Genomic DNA, 23,733 nt, shown 5'->3' with positions numbered 1-23,733 from the left:
TACTTTATACTTTTGTATATACTCAGACCTTATGTAACATTTCTTCCTGTCTAAATATCAATTCTCCTTTCGGAATTCTGCTAAAATCCAGTGTCAAGATGCTATGGCAGTGAGTCTCACAGTCCATTTAGAGATGAACAACCATCATTCGCTACCAAAGGGGCTGACAGAAATTCAGCACAGAGATTCATGCATATATTTTCAGTTTGATTATAAAGGCACCATCCTTCTACATCTGACTCCAGCTTACAACCCTATCAAGCACAAAGAAACACAGGAAAGTCTCCTCTAGCTGCCGAATTCTGTCTGCAACAGCCTCTAACAAAGAATTTAAATTAGACCCATTTTCTTGGTGAGCTTCAAATTTGGCTGTGAAATTTGGCCACAATCTCAGACTGGATTTAATTTCTGGCCATGATTTTTACCAGTACAGCACATCTAATCCCAGAATTGACAGTGCACTCAAACCAGCTGCTCCAGCTTTGATATAGAAGAAGCTAACATCATTAGCAGAAGAATTTAATGATGTTTGACATATCAAATGTCCTGGTCCTGCCTTTAATCTCTGTGGCCAGCCAGTCCCACAGCCAAGCAACAATCCCTGCAGGCTGGCCCAAGGCTCAGTGCAGTGGACAGGAAGCTTCAAGTGCAGCTAGTAAGCTTTGGAGCACAGAGAGCAGCAGAATGCACAGAGCAGCTGCATACAGCATCCTCCACTCTGCTCTCCAACAGCACGGTGCACACTAGTACCTCTGGCATTATTTTAAGGTGAAGAGCTATGCTGTCCACACACAAGAAAGCAGTTTTCTCTCATGTCTCATGTACAAAAGTGGAGAGCCCTCCCAAAGTGCTCCCAAGCCTTTCCTGCTTCAGGACGCCGGTTTGGCACTTGCCATCTCCTCTTGCTTTGCAGTACAGCCACCCATCTGTCCTGTAATTAGAGAAATGATCTGTTTCTTCTGACTGTGATCATACTCTACCCCCCTCCTTTATAAAACAGCCTATGGAGGCCCTGATGCCTGATGTGCTTCGGGTTCATATGGGAAGACAAAATTACTCATTTCCATCTCCTATTCATATGCACTGGCCCTCAGCAACAAATTCTAAGCACTGCGAGGCTGTAAATCAGAACGGTTATGGAGGTGAAGAACTCTGAAGATGGATTTTCCCACCCCTCTGACCATTCCCAGCTTTCCCATAAAAAATACTGTGCACACAGCACCTGTCCCAGCACAGCCACAGGAGTGCCAACAAAGCAGTGGCAAGAGTGCAGCAGTGGCACTGCCCACACAGAGAGGAGGCTTGGAGGAACTGAAACGGGCCTTCTGGACTTTGCTGTATCAGGGGAAAGAGGCAAATCATCCCCCTCGATGGCTCCTGCCATCATCTACGCCACCTACTGAATTCCACAGCCGAATAGAGTAAGTCTCAACCTAACAGAAATCCTTTGCCCTGCTAAATTTGGTTACATCCTGGCATTGCAAAACTCTGAATTTTGTCAACTGGATACAATGGCACTGAAACGCAGATAAACACATTTAATGCTTCTTAGTGCACAAAGTACAAACAAAAAGCACAGCTCCGAGTTTCCACACCACAGCCAGTGTCAGTACCCGGAGCTGGCCTCTGGAGCCAGTTGGGTTCAGCAATCAAGTAGCTGCCTGGAGAAGGCACAACTCCTGCAGAGGACTTAAATGATCGTAGGTTTAGATGCTGTTTTATAGCCTGGAGAGGTCTGAAGCGGAGAACTGTGCATAGCTCATTTAAAGGAGGGAACTGGAGAGAACGTAGGAGCAAACCGGGTTGACAGATCACTGCACGGAGACAGAGGTAGAGCTTTCTCGTCCTCCTGGACGAGGTACGGGAATGACAGTCACAGCAAAACACCAGCAGAAACAACGCTCTGTCGGTACCGGCGGCACATCGAGCCTGCGGTCAGCCGAAGGACCGGCGGCTTGAAGGCACCTGCTGTCTTGGGGTCACCCCGCAGGGCCGCTGCTCTGTCCCCGTCCCCGCAGCCCAGCGTCGCTGCGGCGGGACTCTGTGTCAGCCCGCCCGGCTACGCTTTCGGACGGCAAAACCACAGGCGGTCTTCGCCGTGCCTGCGTTATGAGACCGAAGCCGAAAAGACAGAGAAATAAGGCTGCTCCTGCGGGAGTGCGGTAGCGCGGCCCCGCTTCCTGCGGCCGCGTGGCCGAGCGGAGCGGGGGCCACCCGCGGGGCAGGCGGTCCCGGCTCTACCGCCGCGGCGGGCGCTCCGCGGGGGCGGCGGGGCGGGGAGCGCGGCGGAGGGGGGCGGCGCGGCGGCGGCGCTAGGGCCGCGCGGCGGCGGCCCGGAGGAGGGGTAGGCTGGCGCCGCCGCCCCGCTCGCCGGCAGTCGCGGGGAGGTCGCTCCGAAGTGAGGAGACGCCGTCGCCGCCCGAAGTTTGGCCGCACCGGGGCGGCGCACGGCGGAGATCCGCACCCCGGCTCCGACCAGGCGCGCCCCGCCCGCGGCTCGCCCCGCGCTCCATGCCGCGGCCGCCGGCGCCCGGAGCAGGGACAACCCCGCCCTGAGCGGCGGTGGCGGGCGGGGAGCCCCGCTGGGCGGCACCTCGGCGGCTCCGGGGCGATGCTCTGCACGCTCCGCCCGCCGCCCCGCCGAGAGCCGGAGCAGGGCTGCAGCCCGTCCGCCCCGCAAACGCGCGCCGCCCGCCGCCGCCGCGCACCGCCAAACTTTAACGTTGACAAGTGCCGGGAACCGGTGCCGGCTCCCGCCCGCTTCGCTCCGAGCAGAGCCCGAGCATCTCCGGCAACTTTCTCGAGGGACGCCGCCCCCGCCCGCGGCCCCCCATGCCGCCGCCGAGGGAGCCCCAGCGCGTCCTGGCGCCGCGGCGGCTCCGCGTCGAGGCGAGGGCGACCCGCGCGGTGAGTACCGCCCGCCGCAGCTCCGCGGGGCGCGACGCGACGGGACGGGACGGACGGACGTTTCGGGACGGGGAAGCGGCACGGGGCCGTGGACCGGGGTGGCCCCTCGCCCCGGCGGGGCCGTAGGGAGGATCGGCGCGGGCCGCGCGCCCCCTGCCGCCCGCGCGGCGCGGAACGCGGAGGCCGGCGGGGCGGGGCCGGGCGGTACCTGCGCGGCGCTCCTCTGTGCCTCCTCCCGCCGCGGAGCTCCGGCCGCGCCGCGCAGCGCCGGGTTTTGTAGGGCGCGGCTCGGGCTGAGCGCGCAGGGAGGGGAACTGCCCGCCGCCCCTCCGCGGGATCTTTCCTGCGCGGGGAGCGAGTAAGACTGAAAGTAAAATTTGACAAAGGGAAGGCGGCAGGGAGAGTTACCGCGCCGGCCGAGGAGCGGTACTCATCCTGGAAGTTGCGAGCGATTTTTCTAACCGTTCTCAAAAAATTATTTGAAGAAACCCCAAATGACGGTGAGCAGCATAGATGAGCTAAATCTGATAAAGCAGATGCTTTTGTACTCTCGGAGTTGGTCCGTGCGCATCTCTGGCCTCTTACCGAATATACTTTTATCGCTCTGCAATCAACTTTTCGATATTGTGGATGTGATGAGCCATCCGGTGTGGATGCTTTCATCGAGAGAATAAATCAGCACCTCGCCTAAGGACAATGCGCTTTGGGATGGGAAGAGGTGGCCCGGGCAACCCATCAAAAGGAGAAAAAGCCCAGCAGAACTTTCCCCAGTTCGGTTTTCGGTGGGTTTGATGGTTTTTGCATTTGGATAAAAATAAAGGTCAAATTCCGGCATCTTTTCGGAGCCTTGCAGGATGTTCACCAGGGAGCTCCCAGCAATTAGCAGCAATGTTCTAGTAGACCCGTGGACTTTGCCACCCACTCCCAACCCTGTGACACTGCTAAGAAGCAACACCAACTTTCTAGCTACGTATGTAAGATCTAGTATAGCACAGAATAAAGTCAGGGACTGCCAGCCTCCTGGGTTTGTTCCTCCGTGGCATTAAGAGCTTAGGATTCCATCAGGCTGTGGAAAGTCATCAGCTCCCACTGGCAATAGGAGACTTGGCAGCCCTGTGTCTATATCCTGCTGCTGGAGAGCACCTGGTACCTGGCTGGGTAAAAAGTAACAATCCCAAGCGCAACCACCCCAAATGCTCGCTGTGGTTCTGCAAGGAAAAAATTGCAGAACGGGCTGACTCTAAGTACAGAGATATTTAAGGCAATAAGCCACAGTTATAAGATCCTAGAGGAAAACCTTAAAGCAGCTACACACAAAGGCTTTTAAATTTAAATCGGGAGTACTTGTTCTCCTTATGCGAGTGCTGCTGATACCCTGCGAGCAACGGCAGCAGTGCAGTAACACTCAGCAAAGAATGATGTGGGGCAACCAAAAGCAGTTTCAGTGCAGTGCCAAAACCCAGCTCTGGTAGCAGAACTCTGTATTTTGTTCTCCTCATTCAATAGTTATTGGTACTTTAAATTTCTCTTGAGACAAAGAAATCTTTTTCTGCCAGATAGTTGAATAAGCCAGATAAAAATAGGAGAGAAACTTTGTTTGGAGCAATGTGCAAATCCACAGACGCTACAGGAATCATTTGGAGTATATTTCATTTTATCCAGGTGTGGTGGGAAGGGTGCAGTGAACTGCTAAGCATAGATTCCCTTTTGTCTTGCATAGATAAATAGTTCTGCATTGAGAAAAGGGCTGAGTTTATAATGTTTAATACTGGAGCTTTCTAGGTACTAGCCACTCACATTTCCTATGTGTAGCAAGGTAAAACTGCTCTGCTTCTATTAAACACTGTGACTTGTGAGTACGAGGATTAGTGCTGTTAGGTAGTACACACTATTTCCTCAATCCTAAACTAGCTTGGAGTAACTAACAATCAGAATGGGCACAAAGAATCTTTTTGCTTGGGCTTGGTTAGATACGTTCCTCTGCTGAAGCCGCAGCAAACTTCCTGCAGGGATACAAGCTGGTAGAAATGCCAAGTTTTTCCTCTGGAAAAAAAGAATTCTTCAGACCCCTGCATTGTCAGCCAGCATCCCCTGCATCCAGGAAGGATTTTAACCAGCTTTCCTCACACTGGCATGCTTTGTAATAACCGAGTTTGCTCTTGCTCTTGCATAGTGGCAGTGCACATTTTGGGCTTTTTGAGAAGCCATTCTGTTATTTTATTGCATTCTTCATGTACCACTGTACATGAGAATTGAAGAACCAGGAAACACCCTGCAACATCTGCACAGCAACTTTTCAGCAGAGATGTGCCACAGGAGAGGGGCTGCTGAGCTTCCAGCCGGCGTCTTTGTGTGGAGAGGATTATTTGGGGCCACTAATGGATTTTCTGCAATGGAAGGAGGCAGGGGAGGTGCATTTGCTAACAGCCCCCTGACAAGAGCTCAAGTTGTTCACCAGCACTAATCTTGTGAAGATGCAGTTCATCGGGGGTGTGGAGAAGGGGGCATCTGCTCAGGCTGCAAAACTGAAATGCTGTGGGAGGTTTGAGTGGCAGCCTCACCCACCTGGGAAGAGGGTGCACGGGCACCTTCACAGCTAATTTTAGACTGAGGTCAGCCGTTTGCCTTCCTTAAACGTGGGATGCAGCAAATCTGCACCATACACATTGCTGCTTAAATGTCCTCCTCTTTACCTACAGAGGGGTGCTCTGAGGGAAGGCAGAGACAGAGGAAACAGGGTTTGGTACCCAGATGCCTAGCCTAGGGCAGCTGGTTTTTTTTTTGTTGTTGTTGTTGTTTTTGTTTTGTTTTTTGTTTTTCGTTTTTAGATTGCAGAGACTATGGTGCAAAAACTCAAGGCCCTAAATGCTCAGCTGTTCACCCTCCCCATGCCCCACAGGGCTCCCTCCAGAAGGGCTGTGCCCCTGAGGTTGGAATGCGGTAGCTGTCCTGCGGCAAGCCGCTGCCTTGCCCTCTGCCCATACTTGTGTCAGCCTCGTGGGCCCCTGCACTGTGCTGGCAGACAGGGGACTGCAGGTGCAGAAGGTCGAGCTGCCATATACTGGTTATTCCTGATTTGTTTGATTGCTTCTTGTGAGGTCAAATGTATACCTATTACTTGAGAGGGGTTGTAAAAACTCTTGCTTTGCTATCCAAGCTGGAGGCTTAGTGCTACACGGCTGGTGCACTTAAAAACTTCAGAACTGTTATTCTATTTGTTTTTTACAAAACAATTCAGTTGTTTTTAGAACTCGCTGACATGTGGAATGCATACATTCCTGCAGTGACTCTGCAGGAATAAATATAAGCAAGACAAACTGTATAGCTCTGTTAGAAAAATCCCTATAGCGCTTAGCATATGATCCTTAATGTGCTTTGGTCAATATCTTTCTCTGTATCAATGGAAGCTCATTAAAAGAAGATATTGCAGACTAACTGAGCCATTTTGTATTAGTTCTTGCCAAAGCTTGACATTTTTAATATATTAATAATATGTCTGTAATGTAATGGAAAACTATTAATCAGAACTGGTTATATGCCAGAATTTTAAGCTATAATTGGCTGCTTCTTGTCAGGGAGGTCTGTTGTACAGTTCTACATCTGCCTAATATTCAGATGTCTTGCACTCCTCTGCACTTTTTTCTTGTCAGTGCACTAAATTCGATCGATGTTATAGTCTATAATTCTGTGTAACGACCATCATTATGACTCTGGCTTACTTTAATGAGAATTCGTTATATGGGAAGTATTTTAGAACAGCATGTTAAGGTAGCGGCTTGCTTCCCATTATTTCAGTCCTATCCAGTCCTCTTTATTTGTAAATCTGCATCTCAGCAGTTATAAAAGGTTATTGGTAACTGAAGGGCAAGCAAGGAAAATATTAAAGAAAACAAATGTATTTTTTCTTAATATACAAGCTTGTAGACTAAAGATAATTAAATCTTGTAATTTCTTGTTTCTACACAGAAACATGATATTCACCAACCGTTCATTCCAGCTATGATCAAGTCTTCTCCAATACAGAGTGTGATTTGATTTGTCAAAATAAAACTGAAATTACTTGTAGGTTTTGAGTTAGGTCAAGGAACTCTCTCTCTTTGCTCTGCTTTTTTTTTTTTTTTTTTTTTCTTTTTTTTTTCTTTTTTTCCTTTTTTCCTTTTTTTTTTTTTTTTTTTTTTTTTTTTTTTTTCCAGCAGAGCAGTTGTTTCATTTCTGTATAATGACTCTGCTAACCTATGGGACTTTTTAGTGTTTTTTTCCCCTAGTAAGTAAGCTAAAAAAGTAAGCTAGAAAGGACTAGAGAGGAAGAATACGAAGTTCTCTTGGATGTCTTAAAAAGAACATGGGGAACATTCTTTGAATTAGTGAAATCCAAGATAATAAATAAATATTGCCACTGGAGAGAACAAACAAACAAAAAGCAACATAAGGTTGCTATTAAAGCTATGGTACTACACCATGTGACTTTTAAAAAGGTCTAATTTTAATTTAGTCTTTGATATTTCTTCTTCTGTATCAAAATCAGATTTGAGGCTTAAATATACTTGATCTAGTTGAGAATTGCCATGGCATGAAATTTCAGATATTCTCTAAATATTCTGATAAAATACATCAGAGTTGTATAGTAACATTTGATAAGACAAATATAATGGAAAATTGCATTTACGTCCATACGGCAATTATTGTAAATTACTTTGCTATGGAAACACAATTCAACCATCTGTTGGCATTTCATGCTGTCTGTGGTTTAGCTCAGTTTAAGATGAAGCATTATTTAAATATAGGGAGGCCATTTGTGAATAGCTTTGAAGATAACTGATAACTTCTGAAAATGTGTATTACCAAAACAACACACTCAAGAGCTCACCAAGTCACAGGCCACTTTATGTGGCTTTTGGGTAAATGAAGGTTCACGATGCAGAGCATAATCTAAACTTTGGAATAAGCAAAGTGGGCAACAGAATATGACGACTTACGGTTCTTGATGTCTGTGTGAAGGTTTTGCTTAGATTTTATCATCCAGACAAAAAGGTTGCAGAAGTGCTGTAGTGACTGTCTAAAATCCTCCTCTTGCAGTGTCTGCTGCTTCTGCCACTGAAGCCAGCTCTTGAGCTTCCTGTCCTTGGCACAGGTTGGCAGCAGGCACAGGCTGAAAGAGATGAGTTGGAGTTTGCAGTCTGGTTTTTACCTGTCCATGTTTAGAGAACTTAATCCATCTTTGCAGTTTCCCCTACACATTGTTTGTATTTTTTATCAAATACAAATGTTAAGTTATTGTAATAACACCCTAGGTTTTTCTGTGTTTAATAATAAGACTGAAGTGAAATAAACAGGGGGAATTTCCAGTTGTTCTATGAAGAGGAGGAAAGGGATGTAGCTGCTGTGAAATAAACATATTTGCCATGAAATAACATTGAGTACCCCCCCAAAGCTAGGAAAATACAACATCCATACTGGAAGGGGAAAGCATACTTATAGTAAATGACAACCTATTATCCCTATCAGGAATTTATCAGCATGATCAGCAAAATGCTGTTAAAGAAAAGAAAAAAGAAAGAGTAAAACTCTAACAGTACCGAAGAGAAATTTCAAGGAAATGGAAGCGTGCTTCCAGTATCTTTGTTACTCTTCCAAAAAAGAATGTAAGAAATGTGCGAGACTTTTGGAGCTCACTGAGGTCCTTTTGCCAAAAGACTATTGGCACCTGGTTGCCCTGATACTCATCTCTTTAATAAGAGAGCCTTCCTGTTATTCTGCCACAGCGTTTGGTTCCCTTCTCCCCTACCTGCCTGGTTAGAAAACACAAGCAATGTTTAAGTTCTGCAGTTTGCTCTATGACAATGCTAGGCTGAAGATACAGATTTGGAAGCAGAAACACGTAATTCACCTGCAACATTATAAATCTGTCTTTCTCAGAGCAGAGTTCAATCCTTCATGTCAAAAATACTTTTCACTTTGAATGATTTTGGTAGTTTGTCCGTTGTAACACAGCACCCACAGTAAAGGTTATCCATATTATACCAATTTGCTTTATACTGCATCAAAACCTTCAAAATGTCAACATATAATATGTTTTGTAACTCATTGATTCTTGGACAATAACTCTAACTCTTATTGTTTCTAAAAGGGTGCTGGTGACAGAAGAAAAGAATGATTGACGGGAAACAGACACCAGCCTGTAGACTCTCACCCCTTTGCTTCAGATACCGATTTATCAGTGCATCTGGGCATCCCCTGTGAGCCGTGAACACAGAGGATCACTCAGGGTTATCGACAGTGTAGCTGAAGACCCACAACTTCACAAATTATTATCTACTGTTGGACATCTTCTACAAGAAGCCCTGACAAATAAGTTATAAGACAAAGGACACGCTCTACATCGCTGTGAAAGGCCGTCACTGGGGTCTGTGTGGCTTCTACCAAAGTCTTCAACTTAGTAAAGCAAACGTTGTATCCTAATGCCTCACGTTTGAGTTGGAACTTATTTTATAAAATATATACATGCATATGTACATATATCTATAATCTATAGACTGAACGTACGTCAGTACTGAGCGTCTTTACGAAGGTGACCTAAAAGGATTTAGAAATGTATTTGTCAAGATTTCTGTCACTTCACGCCCTCTGGGTCACCGTATCTTCTGTGATGCAGCATTATCCTTCCGTGTGGGGACATTATGATGTGTGTAAGACCCAAATTTACACAGAAGAAGGAAAAGTATGGGATTACATGGCCTGCCAGCCAGAAGCCAGAGACATGATCAAATACGTAAGAGTGACTCTGGATCCCCCAGATATAACGTGTGGAGATCCTCCTGAGACTTTCTGTGCAATGGTAAGGCAAGCTTTTCATTTTCATGACAAGCAGACACGTATTTGTGCTAGATGGCTGCCAAATTGAAGTCCTATAGTACACATATAAGTATCAAGGAAAATATGCTTTGTGTTCTGAATGTGCTGGTAAACAAAATGCCCAGCAGTACATTGAGCTGGACAATGGAATATTCTGCCTATTGGGACCTAGCCTAACTTGACTTTTTCTGAATTTGGTGTCTCTTTAGGTCAACTTTTAATGAGTTAAAAGACAGCAGTGTAGAACTTCTAGTGTGTTAACCCCTAACCAGGCACAGTTACCTGGATCATGAAAGACTTACGTGAATTAATTGATTCTAATACGATCACCTGAAAGCATCATGGTGCTGTATAATTCAACATAATTTCCAAAGACAATACGCTTATTCAAATAAGTGATAAATAATCATACAAGTATCAGAAACATATATGTATATAATATATATACACACACACACACACAGACACTTATATGTATTAATAAAGCACTGGAAATTTACAGTACATTACCTAGATAATTTAGATTTGAAAAAATGATGAGTTCTGGTAGGTGAGCTTATCATAGCTGGGAATAGTCTACAAGCCATTTGTTTGCCTGCGTACAAATCATCATCGCTGTGTGACAGAATCCCCACAGGAAGGAAATTTGCTTTTAAACGCCTTATGGTATCATTTGCAACCACTACTGTTCTGTAAGGAGTTCAGGTCCAACCACACATACATTTAGGGCATTATGTGCGTGCATACAGCTGCTTCCCACGTACGTTATGGTAATAGCCACGTGATAAATTGCAGAGCTACGTGAATAAATTACATTCACTGTGAACCTTTGACTGCACCATTTGCTCTCTGCCTGCTAGTCCATCTCTGCCGACACAGCTTTGACACTCTAAACCTCCAAGTAACTTCTAGCAACCATTGTTTAAGAACAAGTAAATGCAGTGTACCCTGTACAGTATGTTTGTGTGGGTTTTTGTTTATTTTGTTGTTGTTGTTGTTCAAGCTGTGACGTGTATTTTCTCCCTGAAAAATGGAAATGATGGAATTGAGTCCTCAGTCAGTGACATTTAGTAACTCTAGTATGTAGTTAATAAGAAAACTTGTTTTTCTGAGGCAGTCCACTGCACACTTCATCCTTTTAGTATAGATAAACACTGCAGCAGTTCCCATACTAAGTGATTATTTTAGATTTCTGAATGCTTTGGCTATCACTTGTCTCTTTAGTTGGAACAAAGATGATTAAAGATACTAAAACAATATTTTGATGAAGTATTAAAGATAGTGCCAGAACTCCCCATGTAAACATCGGACCTAGGAAGCCCTTTGCTGCAAAAATGGGATAAAGGTTTGTTTGGGAATCACCTAAGATGACAGATGGAACACCATTGTTTTGTAAGTGCTTAAGATGCAGAAAGCTGACAGAATCCTAACAAAGGGAATAGAAAAAAGAGGAAGAACTGGAATGGGGAAGGGGGTTGGGGAAGGAAGAGAGAGAGTGCGCAATGAAACAAGGTATTTAGTTATGTGAGTTAAGAAGGACTGACTGCTACAGTAAATGGTTATATGTGCTTTGAGTATGGATGTATTCTGAACTCTGCATGCACGTATGCATGGGTAATGGCCTGACTTACTTGAAACATTATGAAAATGACAGAAATAGTTGATGTTCTTGAGGTATTATCCAGCATCAAAGCACTCCCTTCCCTAAAAAAATGCTTCATGTCCATCTGTACTGTGTCTATTTATACATCGTTCAAAACAAGGTTTTACATATTTGTAGGGTTGAGCCTTGGCATTTCCTAATGAGCAGATCTTTTATTTTTGTGTTCATTTTTATTTTTAGGAAATGAGTTAAGAAAATAGCACTGTCATACTATGAGGAGGTGGGCACTGGAAAAAGTGTGCATTTCTGTTAGGCACGGTGCTCTTATACTTAAAGCAAATCCTGAATTTGAAATGGCAGAGATTTAAACGTTTCTTTCCAGCATAGCAAAATGCTGAACAAACTTATAAAAATGTATGGTTTTATTGCTGTGAATATTGGATATTAGCGTACTAAACCTGTGTAGCTGTTTTTTGTTATTCAAATCAGGCTAACGCTCAACTGCCTTCCCTTTATTCCTTGGAGATAAGGGTCCTTTCAGACATTCTCAAAACAGCAATGATACCAAAAAGCCGAGCCTACTTTCTGCGGGAGCAGAAAGAAGTTGAATCAATCTTCTGTTTTATTGCCGTATCCATTCTCCATTCAGCCTAAATTTTCTGTTCACCACAAATTATAGGACTATATAGTGACTAAGGAACTATCTGTTGAGTCCATGTCAATTATGGCATGGCACAGATGAGATCACTAAACAACAACCAGACTGAGGGATCTCATCTAACTCCTTTTGAAAGATCACAATAACATCAAAGCAAGTGGGTGAGAGTGTCATGGTGAGAGTCTGCAACAGTGTACAACCTAATCATACACTGCAATGCATGCAACCATGTAACAAAGAAGTATTTTTGTCTCCACAACCAAAGGGGACATGAGAGGTATGAGCTCTGGATTCCAGCCAGGATCTAAGTATCAGGAAAGCTTGTTAAAGGTCAGAGTGGGTTGTACTGGAATGGGTTGCTCCAGCAGAGCCCACCATCTCTGGTAGGGGCCTGGCAGCAAATCTTTAAGGACACGTTTTTTAGAAGGCTGCCAGAGGGGCTAAGGCATCAAACATAGAAAACAGGATGGGTAGTTAATAGTAAAATTAGCCTCATACATATTTCTGCATATTCCCCACGCAATTAAGTGATCTTATGAGTGCATTATGTTTGATTTTTTTCATTCAGTGCTTAGCTGATAGACCAAATAACAAGTTTTGGCACATGCAGATTTGTTACAAAATGCAAACACACTCGTCTAGTTGGTAGCTAACACCAGCATGCGGCCACTCGTTGTGCTTAAGTACCTTTGAGCCATCCCTCCAGGACAGCCATCTGTAGGTATTGTAGGGAGCAGGCAGCAGGAAAACTATCCCACAATTGCTCTTATGCAATCTGTTCTGAGAATAACATTATAGTTTCTGGTGACATTCAGTATTGACAACTCATGAGATTATTCTGAAACCTCAAACCCCTGGAGCCCTATGATTATGAGAGATTCTCCGCTTTCATTTAAAATACCGTCTTTATTGTTCATAGTCCTTCTGGTGGCAAAGAGAAGTTTGAAAATGAAACTGAGAAGCTCAAAAAGCAAAACAGCCCACAAAATTATTCGTTGTTTAAAATTTCATCATTCTTAAAGTCAGACGGGATTTTTAGGGCTTGGGAAAGGATTTTGCTTGAGAAGAGTGGCATGAAAAAAATTATGAAGAAATAAATGGCTTAGAGCAGTTAGCACTTGCCATTTCTGGCTCAAAGTTGTGTCTGTAAGGAGGAGGTGACAACATCCTTCCCCGAGGGGTAATACTCCTTCCCTGCAGAAAGGGCTGACTGGTAACTTCTGTCCACCCTGTACATTTTAAAGCAATCTCTAGCGTCCTGAGAGTGAGGCATGTATGGTGGCAGATGACACGTTTGCTTTCAGTGGCATTTCTGCAAGGATACTTGACTGTCCTTTGTCAGCCACAGTGCTGGATGATCATTACATCTGAGATAGTGTGGCCATTGTTTCTATAATTCATGAATTTTGAGCATTTGGCATCAGTAACAGTGTGTCTGGCACAGTACAGTGAGATTTAGTTGGCTTGGGAGAAAAGAGAGAGAAGAGGAAGAGAGAAGAGAAAGGAATGACTTCCTGTTTTCAAAATTCACTTTGCAAAGCAAAATTTTAAGTACCTGAAAGTGCTAGTCCTCATGGCACTGCAGCATTTCAGTTTACAAAATGTACCTGCTTTGAATTGCCAGGAATAAATAACAGTGGCGAAATCCTTTAGCTCCTTAATTGTACACACTTGTTAAAATTTCACAAAATTCAGTACACTTACAAAAAGAAGCAAATGTTATCTTTTCCATGACCGTAATAATCTTTTGTCCTACAAAAATACTGTATAGGTTGCATCTGAATTCTTTCTTTTTAAAAAATTCATCAGCTCTAGCCCAGTGTGGCTGCCAGGAGCCACCTAGAGTGAAGAGCATGATCAGGAGCAGGAGTCAGAGCCCCAAACCGTGCATCCTTTTCCACAGAAAGCTCCCACATTCCTGCTGCATGCTTTGCATGGCATTTGCAGGTGCTTAGACCCCAGGGTCAGTAGGCACAGCAGGAGCTGTAGCGCGGCTCTGGGAGCTCAGCAGCTGCCTGCTGTCTCCTGAAGGGGCTATCTTCCTTTGCTAAAATCTAACTTTTGTCACCGACTTTGCATTCTATTTGCCAGTCTTAGTCATGTAAATTCTTTACAAACCTAACCAGGAGACTCCTAGTGGCTATAGCTGTAATTTACAAACTGGAGGTGGATCTTTTTTATGAACCGTCATTTACAGCTGAAATGGCAACACAGGAATACACTTTTCTGCTTATGTTTAGATCATAACTAGCTATCATAACACAATCCAACATCCCAACAGTTCAAAAAATGATGAAATTATCTGCAATTATCTATTGCCTGCAGCCAGCTTTCTGCATAGGTTAAACAAGCTTGAAAGGAAGCCTACAGACAGAAGTCATGTGCGTTTGTACAGTTTAAAGAGCAGAAATGCTGATGATAGTAGAAATTTGAGCCCTTGAGTGCTACTCTGTATTTCACAGCCAATCAAAACTAAATTAAGAAACAAAGATTATTAAAAGTCTCCTGTACATGTAATTCTGCATGATATTATGAGCTGGACTTTACATTTTTCCCTCTGAGACTTTCAACATCATTACTATAGCATTTCTTTAATTACAAGTAGGCTCATATTCCTTGAAAAAGGGAAAATACTCTTGAATAGTTAATGATACCATTATTATATTTACTGAAATAATTAAATGAACAGATACTCTTTTGAGCAACATATATATCAAAATGTTAAATAAAAATGTATTTTTGGAAACATTCTGGCATGCATGCATTCTTGGGTAAGATATTTTAAACTAGCATTAAGCAATACTGTTAAGGGATGCCAATAAATAAAAGAAAGTGTTTTCTTTTTTGCCTGAATGCAGAGAAGAAATACCTCATTTTAGTTTCATTTGTGTAACCTTATTAATTAGCTCGGAGGAGAATGGGACCATTGAGTTAAAGATGAGGCTGTTATTACTGCCTTGTTTAATGTGAGTTTTCATGGTTGTATATTTTAAGGGTATGTACAGACCTGAAAATTTTCACAGACCTGTATCCATTCTTTTTAGACTCTTTTGAGCACGTTTAATTAATAGAAATGTTCATTTGTTGTTGTTGGGAATAACCTCATCTTTCAGGGAGTAGGACTGTTGTTTTGGCATTTTCTCTCAAGTTAATAGATGCTTCATTTCATTTCTAGTATAACAAGATGTATCTGGGGAGCTGAAAGCTTCCCTGCTCCTTGTCTTCCCCTACTCTAGCCATTGCTATTCTCATCAAAGCACCACCTTGGTCCTTATATTATTGCCTTAGTCTGGAGCATCTGGCAGGAATGACAAGAAGGCAAGGAGAAAGCACCATGCTTTTTTCTCCTTCCTCCCTCCATCCCAGGATTGCTTTCACCGACCAACACAGAGGAAAAAAAGCATACCTGCATCTTCTGAAACTGTGTCCTCAGAAACTTCTAAAGTCTTTTGTTTCTCAAGCCTCTTAGAAAAGGAGTTCTTGGTTTCATAAAGGAGATAAATAAATAAATTAATTAATAAATATGGCTAATGACAGCAGAAGAAAAATGCTAAAATGCATTTTCTTTCAACTGGAACCAATCTAAAAATTACTAATTTCCCATAAATCAAAACTACATATTGTCAGAAAAACAAATGTGCACACAACAAAATTCCCAGTAAATAATTAATAAAACTGTCCAACTTCCTCAGTTACACCTTACAAACTGCAACGTTTTCAAACCTTAAGCAAAGCGAAGGCATGCCTTGTTAAGAGCTGGGTACCTAAACACGGCCGAGAGCTTCTGTTTCTTTTCTGCTGCAAAGAATTAAGGTACATATCACCATTTTAACAAGAGGCATGTTTTGAACATGCACATCATAGAAGCTGCTTCACTGTTGCTTTTAACACTGTCCCTATTCCATTTGGTTAGTTATCTCATTTTTCTTTATTTTCCTGAAGTTAGCTGGAAATAGCAGACATTTTTAGCTAATGCAATGATCAATAAACGGTGATTATAATAATAGCTGATCTTAGAAAGCAAAGGATTATAATGTGTCAAATAAAATTTCCTCAGTAATAAGCAATTATTTCCTCAGTAATAAGCGATTATTTTGGGGCTTCTGTCACCTGGTGACAGTTGTGCAACACACATATTTGAGAGAAACCCAGTTGGAAGGACATAGATTCTATTGGCTCATTACTGAGGGCTGTGCCATGACCAAAATAACTCAGTAATTATTTAATTTCAGATATTTTTTTTTATCTATTTCAGAGACCTTTTTTCTTAAACAGCTGTCCGTGCAAATCCTCAAACAAGCAATTCTCAGCAGCTGCTGGCGGGAAGGCTGGCACCGCTCACCAACAAAATGGCAGCTCTGCTGCCCTCAGGCTCCTGAGGTGATCTTCTCCCAGTACCTGAGCTAGCATTGCCCTGGCTTTAAGCACCGAAATCCCCTGCAACTTTAATGCCACCTTCTGCAGTAAAAATAATACTTTATGTGCAAACTCTTTACTTAGCGGCATGTTGGTTGTACCTCTCACCGTGAGGCAGAGGCATGCTTGAGCCACAGGAGCCTCAAGGGCAGTGTCCTGTGCTCCCTCAGCTTGTGTCAGCACTGTGTTGGTGGGCCTGTCAGGAGGAGCAGTGTGGGAATGTGCTGGGGGACACACATAGGGGAGCTGTTGGAGTGCCAGGATTCGCAGGCTTGTCCCGCTCTGAAGGAACACACAGCCAGTGTGGCCTTGGATACCTCCAGCTGTGGGGGGCAGAGCTCAGGCTGCAAATTTTGGATTTACTCAGCAGAACTGAGCACAGCTAGTTTTATGCTGTTCACATTTGTTCAAATTAACCAGACAAACATTATTTTTCCTTCCTCATCTAGTACCTGTACTTCTCCAAACCCCAGAGCTTTGCTTTCCTTTCCTGCTGGTCTCATATTTTGTAACTGCTAAGAAACACTGGAAACCAAATGCAAGTTTCTGAGACACTTCCATGTGTTCCAATTTTTGTTTGTAAGCTTCATAGTTGAAACCACACCAAGTGAACTCAGCTAAGAGTCCTGCCAAGCCTGTGTAAGGTCGGAACCACTGTTCTCCCTAGTGTGTGCTCCTGTAGTCCTTCAAGAAGACAGAAGGAAGTTGTTTTCCACATACTGATTTTAATGTTTAGTCATTCACATTATCTATGAAGCAGCTAGTTGTCCAAGTTGTCCCCATGCAAACACGTAAGCACACAGTAATGTGTCAGAGCATTCAAGAAACAGTATGCCCAGACTCAGACGATAATCAGGCCATCTCATTCCTTCTGCTGTGTACCATGGAACAAACAGAAAATCCAGCCAAATATTAGCAGGCCCTGTTGACAGAATATGGAACTTGTCCATCTCCTTATGCAAGGAAGAAAAAAAAGTAATTTGTTTTTATTCATTACGTTTAGAAAGTGCTGAAACTACAAATAAAGGTGTAGTTCGAAACATGAAAATACTTGGCATTGAGCTAGCTTGGCAACGTGCATATGTGATTTCACATAGTTTTGACGCTTGCTATTTGGTACTTTCTGTAAAATGGCTTTAGATCTTATCTTCTAAGTCTTTACACAGATTGTTTATGTGGAATTTAAGATTAAAAAGGAGGAAAGAAAAGGGCCCAAATGAATTTTAATGGTATTTATTGCCAGGAAGAAAGTTTGCTATACCAGAGATGTTTTATGTCATGCTTTAACCTAGAGAGAATTTTTTTTATAGCTAAGTAGCTGTAAAACCTTTAGAAGAGGACACTATTATGATAAGTGGAGCATTTTCTCACATGTACATACTGTCTTTCCAGCATCCCTGTGCATTTTAGGTTGTTCTGGGTTGTTGTTGTTTTTTTGTTTTGTTTTGTTTTGTTTTTGTCTGTAAAGCTGTCAGGAGCCATCATTTGAACTCATCAATTTGATTTTTACCATCTATACCTGCTTATAAGGCTCCTGGCTCCTTTCTCTAGTGAAAATGAGAAACAGAACTTCATGACAAGGGTGACATTTACAAATTACCAGGAGAAAAAAAAAACATAGCAAACAATTACACAAACATCTTCATCTTTTAAAAACAACAGTGCAAATAGCTATAGAAAAGAGTACAGAATGTAATTTTTCTGACTACTAAAACAAATCTTTCTACATGTTCTATTTTTCCCCTCTATTTTTAGTTTTCCAGACTTTGACATGCCTTCTGGCTTCCTTGACCATATGGAACTGCCAAGCAGTTTGAATACTATAGGGATAGCCTGCAGAAATATCCTAGCAAGGTGTCTCACTTGCAAGAGTTTGCTCAAACTTCCAGAAGCATTAAGTAATAGGTTTAAGGTGTTCATGCATAGTAGCTTTCCTTACTAAAATTTTGGTGTAAATTTATGCCAGCGCTTTTCACATACAAGAAAAAAAAAGAAAAGTAAAAGAAGGGTTAAGAATGTAAAAGTTTGCAGATTTTTTTTTTTTTTAAATATATCCTTCAATAACAAAAAAGCGGTTATAGGTGAATCGTGATGTATATTTCACGCTTAAGAACCAGTATTTGATTTTTCATGAACAGGACTTAAAATGCAATCTTCCATTCAAGTTGATACACTCCAAAAGAATTTCTACTGACAGCAATGAATCGTGCTCAAATACTGCTTCCTTAGTAGTGTGTTTAAATCCTCTGTACTGGAAAATCTGAAACTCTTGTGTAAAGCACAGAATTAATGGTATGCCTATATCTTTTTAACTCTTCATTGTCAGAAGCAGTTTCACTAAATTTCATTCATTTCCCAATCTTTTCAGTTATACTTCACCCTTCTGAGCTTTACTGCCTCTAGTGACAGGATTTGACTAATGGAATTATTTGTTCCCTCCTTAGGTTCAGTTTTGGCAATTTTGGACCATGCAAGAATGCTGTGAAAGTGTATTTTAGGCTTTATGTACATGTCGTACATAAAAATATTCTCCTTCTCCTACAGGAATATTAAATTATATTATTTTAGCTTCATTCATATCATTTTTGTAAATTCTTAAAAAGGACAGAAGACTATCACTGAATAATCTTCCCATAGTTCTCCATATTTGCATTATTATCAGTTTTAGCACAGTATCAGTTTATGCACAGTATCAGCATGTCATCATTTACGTACCTTGGGTTTTACATGTTTAAAGGCAAACCTAAGAACAAAAATTCAACAGTTTTCTTCTTTGGCGGGGAGGATGGAGTGGGAAAGGAACTTTTTTAAAAAATAGAAGAGTATGATATTTTTATCATTAACTAATGGACTAATTATTGATGTCTGAAAATCTCAGAAGTCTTATTTTTGTAAGCCACGTTCATATGTTTTTCTTCCCTGGGGGCCAGCACATCTCTCTGGCATTGCTGAAATGGAGGTTCTGGAAAATGGTGGAGAAAAGGAATACCTTAGAGTGAAATGTGTAGTTACCACAAAGAACACTACAATCTTCCTTCCTCGTGCCAACATATCTAGATCCTTGTGAATCCATTCTAGGCTCTAGAGCTTGAAAGGAAACCAAAGTTGATTCATTCATTCATTTTTTACTTCAGCTCCTGCTATCCTTCTTTCGGCAACACAGTCTCTTAAAATGGTACTGATCCACACAAACCTCAGTTGAGGACAGGTGAATGATCTTTGCAATCCTTTTAGAGAACTTTATGAAGCCTTAAGGTTAATGAGGTCAGCAGTAGAATAGGAGAAACATGAGCTGAAATGTGCACTGTTTTAAGAGGACTTCTGCTTACTACCGCTTGTCCTAGACAGAGGCTCTAGGCATATATGCATTGCAAGAGTCCAGAAAAAGCAGTCACAGCTTTTTAACAAGCAGTGTGTAAAACTTCTGATCAATAATAATGTGACTAAGAATTTGGAGTGAATATCATTCTGGTGATATCATGTCAAATACCTGATGCTGTTAAGTGATGGGTTTGGAATGATAAAATCTTGCATGAGATCAAAAAAACCCAAACCAAACCAATTCAGCAACAGCAGGACCCCACTGAATTTAGCCTTTGCCTCAGTTGTGAGGGTTTTTTTGTTTTGTTCCATCACCCCACTTCCCACTAAACCCATGCACCGTTGTCAACATCTTCATCCTGCCAGACCAGTTTCTTTTGATACCCCAAGAGGAGGTTTAGAGGAAAATTAATTTTCTTTCAGAAAAAGACTAAGAGAAGTTTTCCTTAAATGGCACCACTTTACATGAGCTTCTCTAAACCGCTGTTACACAACCAGTCATAGCTGCTTTTTTCTGATGTCAACCTAGCCAACATCAGCTGGAAGGCTGAACTTCACGACTTTAAGAGCAGTGCTTAACATTTTAATAACAGATGTTTGCTGTCACTGGCTTTACTCTGGATTAGTAATTGATTAGTTTGTAACTATGAGCGATTATGAAACATTTCAGGAAATGCAATGCTTACTTTTACAGAAATAAGTCATAAGTTGGAAGTGTTTGGCGTTCACAAAAAAAATGCTCTTTACGAGTGATCAGGTAGGCAGCATTTTGCTGGAAAAAGTGAACAAAATCCTGGTCTTTGGCAGATACAATACTCAGAGGAATGTGGAGGAATACACCCTGAAAGCATCCCAGGAAACATTATAGCTCCTGAGCACTTGGAGATGCAGTGTTGCATCTCGGGAAAGGACAGAGATCACTCATACTTCTGTGCAGATCTTTGAGGATTCCTGCTTGTATGATTGCAACAGTGTTGCCTAACATATTCATTTTTTTAATCTTGGCACAAGCCAATTTCCAAGTAGTTTTTTTTTTTTTTTTTTTTTTTTCCCCTTCTCATTAATTGTGTGTGTAAAGGTCACAGAACTAAAATTGTAAAAAAAATAAAAATAAAAAATCTAATGTTAACCTATAGTTGATTTATGAAATAATAGTCAATTCATTAATTCATTGAGTTTGTCAAAGTAACATACACCATTAGTAATCTCTTGGAACTGATTTAACACCATACTCAACTGGAGTGTCAAGAAAAAGCCAAGGACTTCTAACAGTCAGTCATTTGTAGTGACATTTTTATTACTCTCAGAAATGCTGCACTTTAATTGTCTCCCTGCTTCAAATGAACTGCTTAGTTTGCTCTAACACTAAGTTTTTTGTTTAGCTGTTTTTTTTTTCCTCTCTACTCCATGGTATTCATTGCCCTTGCTATCAGTATCCTGTATGCTGCATGTTCCTAGCATGATAAGTGCTAACAGGCACAGGACCAGAGCCCCTATTCATGTCTCTCTAATTTAAGAGTGGAAATGCTATATTGATTCCAAGTCACCTTTTTATGGAGTTCACACTAAATTCTTCATAGACTTGTATCCCAGGCAATTCCCCCTTGATTCACTAGGATTGAACAGAGAGAAAATCCATCAAAAAAAAAAAAAAAATTCTTTTTTTTCCTACTATTATGAAGTTTGCAACAGGCTGTCCAACAGAGAAATGGCTTTACTTTCAACAATAAAAAAGGAACTGCAAGCTCTTAATTTAGTAGCAATGTTTCTAGTGCTCTAGCATCTTCAGCATGCCTCCAACTGATGAACTGAAGCACAACTATAAATAGCAATGATGTCTTTGTCAGCTTGTGATAAAAAGGTTTCTTTTTCATATTTCCTGAAAGGACATATAGTAAAACATCCCTTATCTCATTTGTTCTGCGTTCATAGATTTATCTGTTTGGTGGATTATTGAATTACAGCACTGATTTGTTACCAGCTGGTTCACAAAATAACTCAGTAAACAGAAGAAATGTGGCCCTGAGATTGTATCACATGATTGGCACCCTAAAGTCCAATGACTGCGTTAAGTTCCCAGTTTTATGGTTCAGGACTTTGGGGTGATCTTCCCTTTCAAGTCAGAAAAAGTGGTTTTTCAATCATTGAAGTCTGGGGAACATTCAATAGTTAGAATATATTCCCACATTTTCTTCCTGTGACATTGCATGCCAGGCTTAGTTGCAGGGTGCAGTGCAGATGAGCAGGGCACAAAGCAGGGTATGGCATATGTTTTCCTGCTCTCAGACCACCACTCTTACAGCCAGAGGGACTCAACGTTCAGTACAGTCCCTTGGAGCCAAACCAAAGCCTGGAAATTCTCTTGCTCTGACCTGTAGTCACTGTGCTTCTTCCGTGCATCTAAATGACGAGGCCAGCCCCTCCTTCCATTGCAGATCTTTAGGAATTCCCTTCCATGGTTGAGCTGCTCTTTTATCACTCTGTACCTGATAACTAAGAAGATGTCCATACAGCAAATGGCTATGTTAGATTGGTTCTGCTTGCTCTGTATTTTAAGAAAATACCTATCAGAAAAGCATTATGTTTCACAAATCCCCGTTTTTGAGATCTGATGCAATGACAAAGAGGAGGAACATGACAGCAGCTGAGACAGTACGGCTGGTCTGCACGCTATGGTGTTTTAATGGAACAGATGGAATCTGTTCTGAATTCTGAATCAGGAATGTATTCAGGCAGAATAGTGATTGTAGAAAAAGAGTTAATTTTCAGGGCTTGCATGCCTTCAGGTTTGTTTGCTTGAGAATATTTTTAGAAGGTAATATTAGATGCTAAGGGAAAGTTATAGTGAGGCTTGTGACTAATGTATAAGATGCAGTGTGCTCTGTGATGCTGTTAGAAAAATGCTGATGCAGTTAACTTATATCAGAGAGAGAATAATAGCACCACTGTTTGTTTGTTTTTTTTTTTTTAAAGAAGAAAAAAATATATTTTATAAAGTTTTCCGAGATCCTGCTCTGCTATCATTTTGTAGGTTGTTTCTAACTAGTAGCCATACAAATAATTGCAGATTACAATGTCGTACAACTCCATTAACGAGGTGAAGGAAAAATAGCAACATTTTCATTTTAATGAGATGTCAACTCTCTCCTCCTCTGTACCATGCATCTTAATGTACCTTGCTGTCTGCACTGACTTGGGGCTCCAAGGCTTTGTCATTTCTTGGCAATTCCTTCCTCTAATTTCTTCTGACACATGGTGCTTAAATCCACAAGAAATGTGAGGTGAGGCAGAGAGGAATCCTGCAGACTGCTGCACCATAAGAAGAGTGCTCATTTGCATTATTCATTAGATAAAGGCACTGATTTGCATCTCATTTTAGTCGTCTCCATTTCCAGGCAGAGGATGTAGAGAATTCTCAGAGTTGCTAAATTTTTATGATATTAATAGCATTCGTTTGGGATTAAGTCTCCATTCTCTGATGCTCCGTATTGTCCCACACTTATCTTAAATACCTACAGAGCTGACATCCTTTTGTTCCTTTTGTAATGAACTGTGGCTATTCATTGCATAGTAAAAAAAGCCCTAATTTGTTTCATATTACAATTTCATAAGTTTTTAATCAAACGCATAATTCTCTACTTGGTCAGTATTTGTAACGTTTTTATTACAATCTGTTTTCTGTTTTTCTAAGGTTATAGTTCAAACAAAAGCTTGCAAAATCACTGCAGTGCTGATGTGTAATCTGGTGCTATCTGTAATATTTGCCGTTCAATTGTTACGCCCTAAGCTTTTAGGAATTCTTTTTAGGCTTCTTTTTAAATAACATGTTAACACAAAGTTATGAAGGAGTAGCTCCAAATAACTTTCAGTGCTGTTTTCATCTTGTCTATGCTTTATGAACTAGTTTGTATTATGATTAGCATTAATATTTGATTCAGAAAAGCTATACCATAAAAAGGAGATAAAAGTATTTGTC

General features: G+C 41.8%; 1 protein-coding gene across 5 annotated transcripts in view; it reads left to right on the top strand.

Annotated features, from left to right (window-relative positions):
* The first annotated feature begins 2,555 nt into the window (after positions 1-2,555).
* Positions 2,556-23,733, top strand: part of NTNG1 (netrin G1) — a 152,777-nt gene continuing 131,599 nt past the window's right edge. For 2 of the 5 annotated variants that reach the window (XM_090146219.1, XM_031595859.2), the window contains exons 1-2: positions 2,556-2,907; positions 9,035-9,742. In XM_090146219.1, the coding sequence (XP_090002345.1) occupies positions 9,497-9,742 (246 nt within the window). In that variant the 5' untranslated portion in view covers positions 2,556-2,907; positions 9,035-9,496. Of the gene's footprint in view, positions 2,908-3,557; positions 3,690-9,034; positions 9,743-23,733 lie in introns of those variants that run through there. The other 3 variants (XM_090146217.1, XM_090146220.1, XM_090146218.1) reach the window with 3 other exon arrangements.

The sequence above is a fragment of the Phasianus colchicus genome, chromosome 9 (genome assembly GCF_987193195.1).
Source record: "Phasianus colchicus chromosome 9, bPhaCol1.hap1.1, whole genome shotgun sequence".
In the NCBI taxonomy this organism is placed as follows: domain Eukaryota; kingdom Metazoa; phylum Chordata; class Aves; order Galliformes; family Phasianidae; genus Phasianus; species Phasianus colchicus.
The sequence above is the reverse complement of the archived record's forward strand: the minus strand, read 5'-3'. Positions and strand labels throughout refer to the sequence as shown.